The sequence below is a fragment of the Penicillium waksmanii genome (assembly GCF_028829765.1).
Source record: "Penicillium waksmanii strain IBT 27052 chromosome Unknown utg000005l:1.0-5232799.0:1.0-5237142.0, whole genome shotgun sequence".
Classification (NCBI taxonomy): Eukaryota; Fungi; Ascomycota; class Eurotiomycetes; order Eurotiales; family Aspergillaceae; genus Penicillium; species Penicillium waksmanii.
This window is the reverse complement of record NW_026643252.1, coordinates 5161942-5178077: the sequence shown is the minus strand read 5'-3', so window position 1 is coordinate 5178077 and position 16136 is coordinate 5161942. Positions and strand designations below refer to the sequence as shown.

Below are 16136 nucleotides of genomic sequence, written 5' to 3'. Positions count from 1 at the left end.
GCATCCCGTACAATAGGTACCCGGTGACCCTCAATTCCATACCGCTGGTTGCTGCTTCGGTCGACATGCCCAGTTGACTACGGAAATGGGGTTCCACCATTCTCAGTTGAGGTGCTCAAAAAGCAAACATCACCCGTAGAGTGAATGAATACTAATGGATACTCGGAACATTACTCGGAAAAAATGGTTGTGATTTCCAGCGCGGACTCTATGAGCGAGATCCGCCGTTCTACCAAAAGTTCAGTTGAATGTACAGTATTGTACAGTATTGTACAGTACCCTAAACGAACCGGGAGGGTGATGACGGTTAAGCTAACCCAAGAATGCAGCACCATGCTGGGTCCAGACCAAGGCACCCTCACAGTTCACTGTGACGTCATCCGCGAAATTCGCGGCTGACACCACTTGACTCTCCCAAGTCTTAACTGCCTTCTGCTCTTTCGCGGTCTATGTGGGCTGGTTTCAACCCCTTTTCACCGTTAATTATATTTCCCTATACTTCTAATTTTTGTTTCAGTGTCTTTTTCGTTTCTTCTGTTGGTGATCCCCAATTGAATCTAGCACGATGAGCGCGCAGCAGGAAGATCGCGATGGTGACTTACGCGCCCGGGAGTTGTTCCATTATTTTCAACCAGACAATCCGGCCCTGGTGCCGATCGCTCAGCACACGACTCGATCATGCGAAAACCCCACTATTCAAAAAAGAAGTCCAAATCTGGTGTTGACGGCCCTAGCACAATTAGCCGCATTGAAGCTGGGGGTTCAGCGCTGTGTTATCAGGTACGAATTACTCTATCGCGAATGCTTTGCAGGAATGTGATCAAACGTACACCTGTTTTAATTGGTCATACAATTTCCCTTCGATCGCTTGGCTGGATTGTCCATTGTGCCTTGGTCATCACACAAACCTTGGAGTTCATCCTTAAGATATTTACTTACCCAGTAATAATCATCCAGTCTGATTGATCGGGAAACACTTTACGTGGTAGCGGAGGCGTCACGGTCGCTGGATTTGGCAAACAACGACCGACATGACGGAAATGGCGATGGTCTCTGGGTAGGCTGTTCGCGAGGACCCGTTGCGGGAACTTTGTGCGAGGTAAACCCTATGAACTTCAAAATGCCTTTCATTTGAACAAATAGTCTCATGAGGATGGCTTTGGCTGACAGATTTTGATGGTTACAGAAAACCATTACCTTAAAGCCCCCGGACGGGAAGCATGCGTTCTTCGTCGTCAACGATTTAAAACAGCATCCAACCTTTTCCAGTTTGCCTTGCGTCCTAGAAGATCCGTATTTCCGGTTCTACGCCGGTACACCACTGAGAACCGGCAATGGGATCAATATTGGTAGTTTGTACGTGATTGATCCTCGCCCCGATCACCGTTTGGATGAGTCCCACAAAGAAACACTTGGAAATATCGCGGATGCGGTGATGGAGTATCTGGAGACTTCTCGGCAGTCATTAGAGGCTAAGCGCTTGACAAAGCTATTGACTGGCTTAAATACATTTGTGCAAGGCACGGCCAATTCGGATACGTTGCGTGACTTAACAAGGCACAGCCTAGGCCAACCGGACTTTCACACATCATATTCATCAGGCGACCAGAGAACTCCTGACACCGAGGCCGGGGAATATATATTCAGGACCAGAAGCAGAAGCCCATCACTAGTTTCATCGGCTCAGCCGAGTAGTGACGAAAATTCTGATGGTGTGCCTTCTGGCTCCATTCCATCCGCAACCCGCAAACGTTTACCAAGATCGAAAATAGAAACGTGCCCAAATTTCAACAATAATAGAGCACAGTGGACCTTTCAGTGTGCTGCCAACATCATGCGAGAAAGCTTGGATCTGGGTTCAAACGGTGGTGTCGTCATCATGGGCACCGGCGAAGATATCGACCGTGATACTTCCGATAGCCCAGACAGGAAACGGGAGAAAAAACTGGCCAAATTATGGGCGGTATCAGATACCAATGATCAGCCCTATGAAACCAGGGAAAAATTCGATTTATATCCAGCATCGCAAATGGAATCAAGTTTTGTACGCAGAATGATACGACATCACCCGCGCGGGGGATTATGGTATTTACACTACGATGGAGGAGTCTTTTCTTCCGATGAAGATGGAATCAGCTCAGGGAGCCTGAATGATGCTCGGGACCCTTCCAAACCTCCACCGTCGGTGCATCCAGAGTCGCTCAGATCATTGCGCGAGAAGGACCTTCAGTCGATAAAGAAAAATTTTCCCAACGCAACGAGGATTATCTTCGCTCCACTCTGGGACTCTCTCAATTCACGATGGTTCGGTGGCGCTTTTTGTTGGAGTCGATCGGAGACTCGAGTGTTCAGTGCACATGTCGATCTGGGTGGACTGTTCGGATTTGGCTCGTCCCTAATGGTCGAACATAGTCGTATTCAGAGTCAAGACTCGGCTAGGCAAAAAGGTGATTTTATTAGTACCATGTCGTGAGTACCACGGGCCCTTCCTGACTTTTATCTTGCTATGGAAATTCCTAATGACAAGACTATCAAAGACATGAATTACGAAGCCCACTACACGGCATCTTAGCATCTAACGAATTACTCTTAGGTCACGTGGATTCGGAATTTGCTAAACGGCTTCTTGACACTGTCCGTGCTTGTGGTCAAACCCTTCTTGAAACTTTTGAGCAGATCTTGGATTTCACCAAAATCAACTCTTTTGAGAGGGAAATACCGAGATCTCGCTCGCCTCATCAACGTCCCCAACGTGATCGGCTGCAGTCGCAGTCATTACACATCGTCAAGCTGGTCGATGTCGTTGCAGTCGTTGAAGAAGCTTTTCAAAGCGTCTTCTCTGGACAGGTCCTATCAGGTATCATGAACGGAGGCAGTGCATCCGCCCGGCTATGGCAATTGGATCCAATGGATGACACCATGAAAGGATCGCAGACCACCGATGGCGAACAAGTGGACGTGTTTCTCGATGCTGCGCCCCAGGATTGGCTCTATGTGTTGGAGCCAGGTGCTTTGAGACGCATCGTTATGAATGTGTTCGGAAACGCGTTGAAGCACACGGAAGCCGGGTCTGTTTCGATCCATGTTGAGACTCAGACGTCAAAGAACGACTGCCCAGTGCTCCTGATGACAGTTTCTGATACGGGCAGGGGCATTTCAAATGAATACCTTCGTTCAAATGTTTTTACCCCATTTTCTCAAGAGAACCCTATGTCACCGGGCGCAGGGCTTGGTCTGTCACTCGTTCGAGGAATACTTCGTTCGCTGGGTGGAGGCATTACAATAAAAAGTCAACTCGGCGTCGGTACTGTGGTGAAGATAACCTTCCCTCTTACATACCCGCAAGAGCACAAACTTTCTGAAACCGAATCTCCTTTTCCAGGCTTGTCATCGCCCGCTATGAATTCTATCCAAGATGTCACCACAAAGCTTGAAGGGAGCAGGGCATTCTTTTACCCCATTGACAATTTTCAATCCGGCAAGCCGTCATCATCTCACATGATCAAACAATATTTGACCACATGGTTCGGCATGGCAATTGGAAATCAGACTGTGCCTACCACTTCGGACCTAGTGGTTGTTGACGAGCGTCATTTGGATCAACTCCCAGATTCGTATCGTCAAGCCCTACTTTTGGTCCTGTCTCATAAAAGTCCTGGCCCATGGTCAGCGGTGGCTCCGACGAAAGAGCACCTGAGCAACTCAATATGGCTTACTCTCCCGTGCGGGCCTCACCAACTAGCCAGGACACTTATTGGCTCTCTTCAGAACTTGCAGTCAAACAAAACCCCTACGCACGGTAGCGCAGCCAGAATTGACCAGAGCTACCCGAGTGTGGAATCAAAATCAACTGATATGCGGACGAAAACGCACCTCCCTCCGCAGCATGAAATACGACTCGAGTCGACGAACCCATCTTCGTTGGTCACGTCGTCTATGCCAAATGAAGAAAACATGAAGTCCACTATCACGGACCTTGCACTGCCAGTTCATATTCAGGAAGATATCCAGAAGCCCCAAGATTCCTCCGTGTGTGAAATAAAAGACGGCTTTCGAATCCTCTTGGTAGAGGACAATGCTATAAACCTTGCACTCCTTAAAAAGTCCGTTGCAAGTTTACCAACGCAAGTCTTGCACTGCGCTGTAAACGGCGCAGTCGCCGTTGAACTAGTGCAGAAAATGCCGCAAGGTTATGATTATGTCTTTATGGGTGAGTGATTTCATTTTGGATTCCAGTCTTTCCAATATCTCCCAATGTATCTAACAAAATCTCGCTTATAGACCTGTCCATGCCTGTTATGGACGGATTTGAGGCAAGCAGAAAAATTCGATTAATAGAGTCAAAGCGGCAGACGTTTCCTGCACATATAATTGCTCTCACCGGCCTCGGATCGGATGAACATATATCGAGAGCCTATGCGGCAGGTGTTGATGTCTTCCTCCGAAAACCGGCCTCTCTCAAGCAAATAATGGCCGTGCTGGTGGAGAGAGAAAGGTTGAAGTCATTCCCAGCCTAAAAGCGTCATCGGATCAACCATTGAGATCACGGGTTTCTTCTGGATCAAACACCCCAAGCGACTGTTGTGGAAAGGCCATACAGATATGACGTGTGATGAAGCAATGTTCGGGAATCAAAGGCCATTGATCTTTCGGCTCGTTCATCATTGATGTTTGACTCAAACGAGGTTGGCTGTGCAAATCCATCTCCGAAGATGGATGTCTCAAAGAATGCAAATTAATTTGGAAACCATCGTTTGGGAATTGCACGCAAGCGGTATTGCACTGTGACTGTTGGCTGTTTTGTATAGAGTAGAAGAAAACGAAATACCACAATGGCAATCGCATAATCCAAACGCCAATCTGCAACGGGGGGGGGTTTGGGCGGCAAGATTCCGAGCGTGCGGTAGACCGAGGCCGCTAGTAGCCTGATACAAACAGCGGGCAGATATACAAAAGAAGGTGGCGATATGCAAATCGGTGGAAGTTTGGGAAATTTCCTAAATATATTCCGGCCCACCAGTGGGGTTGTTCTGCATTAAAAAGTCTTGGCAGGGGGGGGGGGGGGACCACCAACCCGTAGAGAAAGAATTCATCGTCATTGGCAAGCATTGCGCCGTCTATATAGTTCGGGGCGAAGTTACTCGAGCTCCCACCGAAAAAGGACGTATTGGTGAGGACTGTCATGAAATCCGGGCCTGTGGTGAATGAGGTAGACAAGTTAAGGGTAGTAGTTCACACAGCCGCCATCGAAGGCTCTGAAATAGTCAGCGGTGCCGTATTTCAGTCACAACATCTCATATATTTCGTACTGCTGAAGCCATATTTGACCACCATCCATATAAATCGTATTCCGAACGACGTTGGCTGCTGTGATCAGCACCGAAAATACATCGCGGCCATGCAGCACACTTACCACGAATTCCCTGCCAAGTACATATTGTCTCGTTCAACTGGGTCATCGACGATGAACATTCTGCTTCGACATAGTCGATCGCGACGACCAGCGCCAGGGCTGCTGCTAAACGAAACCTCATATTTCAACCGATCGCTTGGATGGTACACATCCCGAGAATGGTTATTCTTTGGCTTTCGCGAGCGAACCATTCTCCAAAGCCGGGTTTATAGCGATCGGATGATTATTAGGTGAGTATCGCTATGCATCTCTATACAGCCTTGTATTGAGGGGGAAAGGGCGAAGGCGAGGCAGGGCTGGTTCCTCGACTTGACAGCGCGGCTTTGCGCCGCGTTTGGACTTGCCTCCGCCCTTCCGCATATTCGCAGAGTCTGGTCTTTGGTGCCTCACACGCTGCTATTGTTGTCCAACACCCGGCTTCGCGTGGCTTCGTGGCGGTCAAACCGGCCAACGATAAAACATCCTCGCTTGACCGGCTCCGATCCTTTCCCCGAAGGGATGGCTCTGCAGCGCAAACTGCCGATCAGCTCGAGGGGTTTGGGCAGTTCATCCCGCGTGCGGCTGACTCCTCCCTGCCCTGCCTATTGGCAACACTGCCAACATTGACTAACAAGGTACGGAGTAGTTACTGCGCAGATGCTGCAACGTGGGGTGCTTAGTCCCAGGTTGATTGCTCGGTTCGACCTCTTGTTGATGACGAGATACATGCATCTCGGGGGGACCAGGAGGCCCATTTTGCCATGGTGCCAGGCTGTGGGGTTTGCTGGTCTTCGACAAAGCCTCGCAGGATGAGGTGCATCCAAGGAACGCGTGGACCGTCCAGACGGGGGGAGCTGTTTTCATTTTCACCTGCTCTGGGGTTTGTTTAATTTCCTCGATTCCACCAAGCCGCGGATTAATTCCCGCGAAGAGGTAGACAATGAGAGCCTCAATCCCTTGGTTGTTGCTTTGGGCGCCCTCTTCCTTGAGTCTGTCGGCAACAGAGGGCGGCGGAGAGCTTGAGATCCCCACACTCGTCCCGACAGTAGCGGCAGTTCCTAGAGACCTCGACGTCGACCTCGGCGTCGGAATTGATCTCTGCGCGATAGTGACGGCCTGGGTCACAGTGAGAATTTCGATTGGACTTGGGGATGAGCCAGTCACCGAGACTATCACGGACGAGACCACCGACACGATCACTCGAGCTGCATCAACTGTTACCGACACTATCACGCAGACTGTCACTGATTCTGTGAGCGGTCTGGCTTCGACGGTCACTGATAATTCAACAAGAACCGTCACCGTGGACATTTCCGGAAGCGCAGGCACTTCAACGGTAACTGTGACTACGGCAGGCTCCACTATTACGGACATTTCGACGACCATTGTTGGCGGCACGACGCTTACTGAGTCTGGACCTACAGTTACGACCAATGTCGGTGGATCTACTGTCACAGACACTTCGACACTGACCACTACTTTGGGCGGGTCAGCAGTGACTAACATTTTGACTGTCACAATATCCGTTGGAGGCGCAATTGTCACAGATACATATACTATCACGGAGACACTGAGCGCGAGAACCATTACAAGTGTATCAACAAGAGTTTCAACAGCCACAGATACATCTATCTCAACTAAAACGGTTGGTGGATTAACTATCACCTCAACTATCACTGAGCCTGGCTCCACGGAGACTCTGCCGGCATCTACTATTATCCGTACAGTTCCGGAGTCGACAATCACGAGCGCTACAACAGAACCTGGAAGCACGACTACAATCGCGGGTTCAACAATTACGGTAACCCTCACTAACCCGGCGAGCACTGTTACCGTCGTTGACAATGTTTCTGCACCTTGGGAGACAAAGATGCAGGGCAGCACTGTCACGGCCATGGTTACTCTGTCAACCTGTGCTAGCCTAATTGCCAATCCCACGTATACACCTCCCTCTCAACTCCCATCTGACTATACGTGGGGATGGCCCCCTGGCTTCCTTTGCCGCCCCCCCTCACGCTGGTGGCCGCTCTGGCTGTAACGTCGAAGCCGGTCTCCCCGCAGATGGCTACGTCTGCGCCCCCGAGGATTGTATTTCAGCTCTTGCCTTGGTCTATAGCCAATCCCGTGATACTGATAGATTTGGAGAGCATTACAATGTCTCCGAGAACTATTTTAACCTCGGTCCGCAAATCTTTCGTCTTAATTACTCCATTTTCCGACTCGAGGACGACAGGGTTGCTGCTTACAGCAAGCACACTGTCTTTCCCCCACAGGTAGAAGCTAGATCGCTGTGGGATAGATTTGTTGATCGAAACGCCCAAAAACGAGACGTTGGCTCGGATGTGCCCGGTGTCTGCTACAATGATTGTAATGATGCGGCGCAGGTTCCTCAGAGTGACTCACCGTTCCGTGTGGATTTGGGCAATTGTGAGACGTGTGTCAGCAATTACGCCACTGGAAAGTTGGATATATACTCATCAACCCTACTGCCGTCCTTTGCACAGTGGTTGACCTATTGCAATGGGCTAATGACAAGCTCGGAAAGTACTAGTGCGACAACTTCCAGCGAGTTAACGGCAAGCACAAGCATAAATGCAGAGGCCTCTGGCGAAACGGCCGCTGCCAGTCTTCAAAGTGGAGGATCACGCACCGCCGCTAGCACTCAGCTTCCAAGTTCAACCGATTCAACTGGTACAAAAACTGCTTCTCACACCGAAAACGCTGCTACGGGGACTGGATCACATCGCACAACCCTAATGTATGGTTCAACACGGATTGTGTCTGGCTCGACTGTAATTGTATCTGGTTCGGCGGTAGTCGAATCTGGATCAACTGTAACTAGGACCAGCTCAACAATGACATTGTCCGGCAAAAGTGCCGAAACAACCATTCAGCAGACATCCTTATCCAGCCAGAGTCACAGTACCACTTCAAGTGCAAGCGTAGAAGATCATACTGTGACCGCAACCGTGACGACTACTCCCACAAATGCGGTGACACCGAAGAACGCTCCTCCTCGCTTGATCTTCCTGAGTATCCTTTCCGCTATTTTGGTGGCACTCCTTTAATTGAGTAATGTTTGAACGAACGATTCGCCTGATGATCTATCTAATGTGACGATTTATATGTTTTCCGCGTTGATGCCTTGTGCCGCAGACATCTATCTACTATTTATATATCGTCTCGCACCTTTCGCATATCTCCTTCCTTCTTCTTCTCTACTCATGCTTATCTGCTTCGTGAATGCCACTACGTGGGTTGATCTTCTGTCTCTTCGTGCCTGAACGTAACAACTATACCCTAATATCTATTGCGGGGAACTTCTAGACTCCCGCGTAGACACTTTACCGGAAAACATATTCGCCACAGTTCAAGCTGTCTTATTATATTAATAAACCATCGATTTGGTATTAGACAGCTACTTTATATACCCAGCTGATTATACTTTATTCACTAGCATACCGATAGACTGATATTGGCATGTTGAATCAGAAGAATGACCTACGTGGAAATACAGCTTGTAAAAAATTTGTTTCTTCATGTAATCCGATATGATATGACGAAGCTGAAAATAAATTTCTTCGATCTTATAGTCCGGTACCCTTCATAATGGCGGTAACGTATCAGATTCGATCTTCAAAAAGACATCGATGAATTCATGGTACTCCTTTAGTATCTTCACATGGATCTCTGTAGCTTCAAAACTCTCATCATGGATATTAAACAGTATGACATGGACGCATGTGCGGCTATTGGCCCCTTAAAATTTGCTTACATTGAATTATTTTCGGAGTCGGACACGTCATATCAACGACCTCTGGGCCTGCAGGAAGGCGTTGACAGAAGCTTTGAATTTGGTCGGAAATCATTCAATCTATAATTTTTAGATTCAGTGCAATCTGTCTGACCCAATTCATGAACTAGCTGGTCCGAGTATGTCTTTTTGTTAATGATAAAAACAGGCATTCTTGTTGAGGATCATGTCCATGATCAATAAATTGACTTCTTCTGACATCCGATAATACAATATGAATATTCCACATCATCCCCAGGATAATCTCTCATGATATAACAAGGCACATCGGCACATTGAAGGATTGCTTAAGGACCAACATTTTCTCACTGCATCTCATGGGGTTTTTGTGGAGCTGATAATTCTGCTGGCACACTCTTCGCTGGAAGCTCTCCAATTTGAGCATTCTGCGCTGGTAAATATGCCTGGTGCTCTGAGATCTCTGGCGCTCCTTCTGTTGTATTCCAGTAGACAGGATCTGCATTGCTCTTACGCCTGCGACTGACGAACCAAAACACCGCCGCTGCAGCCAGAGCCAAGCCAGCAACGGCGCCGACCACCGGGCCCGCGATCCAGGCCTCTGAGGACGAGTGATGTTCTGGTGTCATTGCAGTGGTTGTAGTTGGAGTGGATGTTGATGTCCCTGTATGGCCTGGGGACGCGTTCGTGGCAGCAGTTGCGGTGGGAAGGTTCTCCAAGCCCGATGACACCGCCAAGGTGTTGTACTTCAAGTTGAACGAAGATATGGAGGCAGTCGTAGCGAATACCGAGGAGTTGCTGTTCGTGCCGCTGGAGATCCATGTGCTGGTCGAGAAGTAGCAAGAGGCACCGAGCGTAGACCCGGTGACGTTGCAGTCCAAAGTCCCAGTGACGATATAGATAGTTTTGTTCCAAAAGCTGGTGACATCGTAATGGAAGTCCTGGAAGGACGGACCGGCAGTGAGAGTCTGGGGTAAGAGATAACCGGAAGAGGTACATTGACTGGTCGCGCTAGATCGGCAGTCAATCTGAATCGTGGTGGCTGTGGCATCGGCACTCACGACACTTCCTTCGACGTCGTTCATGTTCATACCATGCAGGCCCGGGAAGAGAATGTTGACATTAGTCGACTGCGCCATCTTGGCCGCTACCATGGGTATCATAGATACCATGGCCACAGCCGTAATGAGGATACCGATACCGTGAAGGGTCATCGTTTCATGACGGGGAAGGACGAGAGAGGATATTTGATATCCTAGTCTAGGGAACTGGCCTTTTTAATAATGGCTGCGATCATCAGTCTTCGCACGAGGGTCCACTATGGCCAGTGAACTTGTCAGTGACTGGTTGGTGTGAGAAGCGAGGACGGCTGGACAACAGTATTATGATTGGATCACAGCAGCAATTAGTGGAAGATAAAATCTTTCAGTAACTTTAAAATGTGGTTCATCGACCTACAGATGTTAAAACGCTTAGAGTAGCCGAAGTAAATATCGGTATAAACAAACATACACCAAACACTATCCTAAAGCAAAAAGTAAATCAAATGAAACAATCTCTGCACAATTCTCCCATTGATCTCACAAATTGGATTTTAAGATTGTAACATGAGAGCCACCAAGCTTAGAGTTCAAAGTGGATCCAGACTTTAAGGGCCAAAAAAGGGACGGATCGGAGGTAAGAGGAACGTGCAACTTGAGGGCTGGGCCTGGGGGCTGAATTGGGCTGAACATGAAGTCAGCCTTGAGGAGACTGTTCACTACGGTAGTTAGTTATCAGCCCAACATAATATTAGTAAAAATATTATGTGGGCCGGAACCTATCCTAAGCCTTATATCTAAACTTAAACCTCCACTTAACTTGTAGCTTAGCCTTTTTAGGGGATTAAAAAGCAGATCAAAGGCTTGTTCAGATGAACATCGTATATCAACTGCTGTTTGGGGCTGAGCTGAGGCGCCTATATAATTTATATCTGCGGATCACCCTGATAGGCTCATTTTCAACGCTGTCCTCCTATTTAGATTTCATGATTTCATGGTGTAGAGTATGTCTGACTTGAGTATATCGGTATTGACTAGTACTCATGAGGGCCAACTGAATCATCCCAGCGATTGATCGATTGATCAAAACTATGGGTAAAATATCTGAAAGCTTCACGGAATTCCGGATCTGTCTTCCAATAAATGCTTGCCAATATCTCTCACATTCTAGATACCCAGCAAAGACTATTCTCAAGTTTTTGAAAATGCTAAGAATTTTATAGAAGTTCTCGAGTTCACGCTGATACGAAAGCGCCAAGGATCTTCCGATCGCTCGGATGCCATTCACACCAAGAGGTGCGTGACTGGATGGGGGATGTACTATCTGACTGAGAAATTGCTCTTTGCATCAGTGAGCTTCTTGTACGAGCGGAAGTCCTGCAATATTATGGCTGAGTGTATTATGGTCTGCACAAGTCTTGTATTGTTTTCAGCAGTAGACCTGATTGCTATTAGTGCGGAAGAAGCAGTCTACTAGGAAGAGACGAAAGGATGGAATGGAAAACCATGTTAGGAGATCTATGCTGCGGGAAATCCACGGTATCTCTACCAATCTAATACTAGCAAACAGCGTGCAGTATGTGTAACAGCCGATGGAAACCAATGGAGACCAATACAATGAGGACATGGATATAGACCCTGGTCCTGCATGCATGATACATAAAGTGTGAGCTGGCCATACCGCTACCCTGAGGCCGACCAGTCTCGGTACAGTCAAAAGGATAACTCCTCGGAACAGTATAATGATCGGAGAAGGAACTTGTTCTTGATAACAAGAAGGTACAGTTACCAACTGACTAGCTATCCACCGTAACCCGCTAACAATATGTAAACGCTCAGGCGATCGAATTCATATATATATATGGCTATCTGATGGGGGCTTTGAGGTATATTGAATGTGATATGAGGTTTGGTTTAGATATATATATATTCTATGCTTTTGGAGGTATACAACAGCTTAATTAAATAAGCTAAGCTTAGGCTGATTAACAAATTACCTGTCTCAGGATCATATGTAATATAAGAACTAATTAATATACAAATTAGGATCTATATCTAAAATTTATTTCTAGATATATCTAAGGGTACTATTTCTACTATTACTATTGTTTTATACTAAAATACTAGATTTCTAATTAAATTAATAAAGAACTAAGTAGAACTTATTCTAAAATATTATAATACTTATTAAGTTATCAGGCTAGAGATCTATAACTAGACAAAGATATTAGATAGTAGAGATCAGATTAGATAGTCAATATATAGACTGATTCTTTAAAAATAAGAATTATAGCTATTATTATATATTCTAATATTGCTAGGGCTAGGGTAGACTTATATATACTAATGCCTTAGGGAGGATTCGGCTTAGATCGTCCTCAGAGTCCGGGGTATCGTATACTCTGAATCCCATGACATAAGTCTAAGGTAGAAAAGTATAATTCTTTAGTTATTGTCACAGGATTCGTGTCAAAGAGGCTACACCATCCTAGGGGTTCGTGCCCGATTCTACGTGATTTTACGGGTGAATGACTTTAGGCAAATGCCTCTTTGTTCTTTAAATTTCTTCAAGAATCAGTCTCTGTTCTATTCTTAGTATTGATTGATCTATTCCGCCATGTCACGGGATTCGAAGTATACGATACCCCGGACTCTCGAGGCCGACTCATGGGCGAATCCCCTTTGAGTCACCTGCATATCGATATCCACCCGAGCCCTAGTGTATTTAAGATCTCACAAGGAATCACGATTCTTGATCTTCTCAAGAATCAGTCTATGTACCAACTGTCCAATCTGATCTCTACTATCCGATATCCTTGCCTAGTCACAGGTCTCTAGCCTGTCCCTTAGTAAAGCTATTACATTTATACTCTACTAAAAAATATCTGAAGTTTTAGATAATTTATGGTTAAATTATACAACTACTAAAGATAACTATAGAGGCTATAAGTTAAATTAGAGATAAAATATATATAGATTTAGAAGTTCTGAAAATTTAAAGTTAATTATATAGTGAAAATTCTCAGTAGTTAGGGTAGGAAGAAAGTAAGTAGTGAGGGTGGTAGGTCTAAATACTGCCTACATATAAGGATCCTACACCACTAACCAGTTAGCCTGACTGCTCTAGGTCCCTTATGATAGGTTCTACTAGAATATCAATAAGATCTGTGTTGGCTTTGAGAGCATCTATAGTATTAATGACCGTTATTTCGTCACGTGTGCATATAAACGAGCGGCATCTCTTATCATCATGATTCGGTAACGTTGCTTTCATCGTCAAACATGCAAACTTCAAGATGCAAACCAAGTATTTCTGGTAGTGACACCAGGCTACTCGTCACAGAATTGAGGTCTCACTAGTTGTGCTGTTAACATGTTCAGTCGATATAGAATATGGAGGCGGTTGCTCTAATTCTTCAAACTCCGACATAGAAACTTCATAGCCTAGATGACGCTTGAGAAGTTCATGAGTAATAAATCTCTCTGGGGCATTGCCTTGCGCATCAACGAAAGACACATGATGATTGACGTCGCTGATTCGCTGTAACTCGTTGGCATGGCGATGGTGATGAGGACACCCATCGACACCAATCAAGAAAATGGTGACGTGAACCCAAGACAAACTGAGAAGGTCCAGTTCAAACTCATCCATATCGGTTGCCTCGCCGTCAAGAAAAAGAAGTAGTCTTAGAATAGGAGTTTGCGGCCCAGCTTGCCATCCGAAAACAGGGTGATATGTGGCCGATTCTGAATGTTTTTGAAAATGTAGTTCCTTAACTTTCTGCCAACCAGTCATCACTCTTGTGCCTCCCCCAAAACAAATACCCCTCCACATTTGATCAAGATTCCAGTGATTAACGACACCGATATAGTTGGCGTAAGATGAGAAGGTTGTGAGCTGATAACCTTGCCAATTATGATGGTGATTAGACATTGCGTCTGTAAATCTGCGGATTATAGCCTTTGCAATATCTATAATATATAATTAGCCATGGGTAAAAATGAATCGATCAAGTATGCATGTGCTGGCGGTAGGGTATGGTTATACAGCCATCCCACCCCATTGAGGGGTATCCACCCTCAGCTCCGCAAGACTTTTTGTTCCCACAACATATTTAGAGATAGATAGTTGAGTGAATATTCCTGCCATATTTTGATGTCCACTACTTGGAGCTATTATTGTATCGAAAGAAATTGAAATTGCTAACCTTTGTTCTTTGGCTGAGTAGACGGTGAATAGCCAGTTATGAGATATTGGATATAGTTCGGTCGCATGGGCTCGAAATCCATAGAGCCAGAAATATCCAACAAAATCATCGTGTCGTCGGTAGGTATTTCAGGAGTGTCAAAAGGTCGAAAAGGGGCGGGCATAACCTGCCTTGAGTATCCTTTCGAGGTATGTTGGATATGGCAAGTGTCGTTGGCAGAGTAGTATGCCGGAGGAGGTTCAACAGCGGAGGCCATTCTGGCGCGAGCCATGTTGAGCGCAGAGATCATGTCCGGTTTCATTCTGACCCCTTCCCCCTCTCTATGGTTCAAGACCCAATATAGGCGTTCTTCCGCCGTGTCCTCAAATCCTCTCCAGCTTGGAGTAATTCCTCTCCATCCAGCAGGGGCGTCGATAGTAAACTTCAATGGGTTTGAAGCCAAATTAGCCCAAGCGACTGGGATTGGTTCGAAGTAACCAGCTCGTAGTAGGTGGAAATACCGAATAGGGTAATAGGTCCGAAGATTTGCTATCTTTGAAGCCATGCCGACCTTTGCCTGGTAAGTAGTCACAATTTGTCGATCATTTTCGTCGGACCACCTCCCATGCTCTTCCTCGAGTATCCTATTACGCAAATCCAATGCATAGGCAGCCTGATTCCTTAACTTAATAGCAGTCCTCTCCTCAGACGATTTGATTGAAAGCGCCTTCTTCAAACCAGATAATTTCGAGGGGCCAGAGATTGTTTCGTTTGACATTGCCATTTCTAGTTCCTCGCCCCTCCAGATATTGACCTTCGGTTCTTGAGAGTTTATCAAAGCCTGTGCCTTTGTATTCAAGGCTGCATTTAACTCTATCATCTGATGTACTGACCTAGCGTGGTAGTATGGATCAGGTCTCGGAATCGCAAAAAATGATGATCGAGTGAATGCGTAGGGAGATGTAACGGAATAAGTATAAGGGTTGTTGCTAAAAATGGGGTTCTGGTAGCAATCGTGATAGACCTTTTCTCCTGGATACATGACGGCTTTGCTCCAAATATCGTGGACATGAAGGCGATTCATTTTTCTTCTCTTATATTGGTGAATTTCACACATACAATATAGGTCTGCGTCGTGCTCTGGCTCAATTTCTGGATTGTAAATGCCAAAGTTTAGTTGAACTGTTTGCAGCAAGTTCTGCATTTGTTGCTCATCTCGGGCTCGAATGTTCTCCGCTTCAATCAAGACATTCATATGAGCTCGTCGTGCGGTGCCATTTGTAGTCAATGGCGGAAGTGGCATGTTGTAACGCGCTTGAGGCTTTTCATCCTGCTTAGTTGAGGCGTGTGAGTACTTCTCAGGATTGTCATAATATTGGCCCACGGCCTCGTCGAGAGTGTTTGCCTTCTTTGGGATAAGGTCAGTGAACAAAGCATTCTGCCCATTAGGGACGTGGCGAGAGATACCTCAAGGAACTTCAAGGCGATGCCCTCATTGCAGCCCGGAGCAAAAGCCAGGAACTCCGATATATTTTCCTTCGAGGAGAGCATGATATCCTCAGGCTATCTGGTTATCGGTGACGTACTAAACAGAAAGAATCGAGAACAAGTCTTAGTATCCGTCAAACCAGACTGAAGAAGATTCATCTGCGGAAAGAAGCGTCCAGGATCAAGCAGATGCTGGGAGGCGTGATTCACATCAGGAAACGTAAAGTGGCAGCGAAAACCGCGCAGGCGGGACGCGC

At 46.4% G+C, this 16136-nt stretch overlaps 4 protein-coding genes across 4 annotated transcripts; 2 read left to right on the top strand and 2 right to left on the bottom strand.

Moving 5' to 3' along the window:
* Nucleotides 1-565: 565 nt before the first annotated feature.
* On the top strand, nucleotides 566-4517 carry N7481_006827 (hybrid sensor histidine kinase/response regulator; the record flags this gene model as incomplete). Its single annotated transcript, XM_057266046.1, has 5 exons — nucleotides 566-780; nucleotides 958-1099; nucleotides 1187-2469; nucleotides 2538-4210; nucleotides 4282-4517. 5 exons carry the CDS (start codon nucleotides 566-568, stop codon nucleotides 4515-4517), a joined length of 3549 nt encoding a protein of 1182 aa, XP_057123766.1.
* Nucleotides 4518-6332: 1815 nt separating this feature from the next.
* Nucleotides 6333-8460, top strand: N7481_006826 (uncharacterized protein; the record flags this gene model as incomplete). Its single annotated transcript, XM_057266045.1, has 2 exons — nucleotides 6333-7305; nucleotides 7439-8460. 2 exons carry the CDS (start codon nucleotides 6333-6335, stop codon nucleotides 8458-8460), a joined length of 1995 nt encoding a protein of 664 aa, XP_057123765.1.
* A 1051-nt stretch (nucleotides 8461-9511) lies between these two features.
* N7481_006825 (uncharacterized protein) lies at nucleotides 9512-10378 on the bottom strand (the record flags this gene model as incomplete). Its single annotated transcript, XM_057266044.1, has 1 exon — nucleotides 9512-10378. The coding sequence occupies one exon, from the start codon at nucleotides 10376-10378 to the stop codon at nucleotides 9512-9514; it is 867 nt and encodes a 288-aa protein (XP_057123764.1).
* A 3163-nt stretch (nucleotides 10379-13541) lies between these two features.
* On the bottom strand, nucleotides 13542-15942 carry N7481_006824 (vWA domain-containing protein; the record flags this gene model as incomplete). Its single annotated transcript, XM_057266043.1, has 3 exons — nucleotides 13542-14176; nucleotides 14413-15829; nucleotides 15859-15942. The coding sequence occupies 3 exons, from the start codon at nucleotides 15940-15942 to the stop codon at nucleotides 13542-13544; spliced, it is 2136 nt and encodes a 711-aa protein (XP_057123763.1).
* Between the last annotated feature and the right edge of the window lie 194 nt (nucleotides 15943-16136).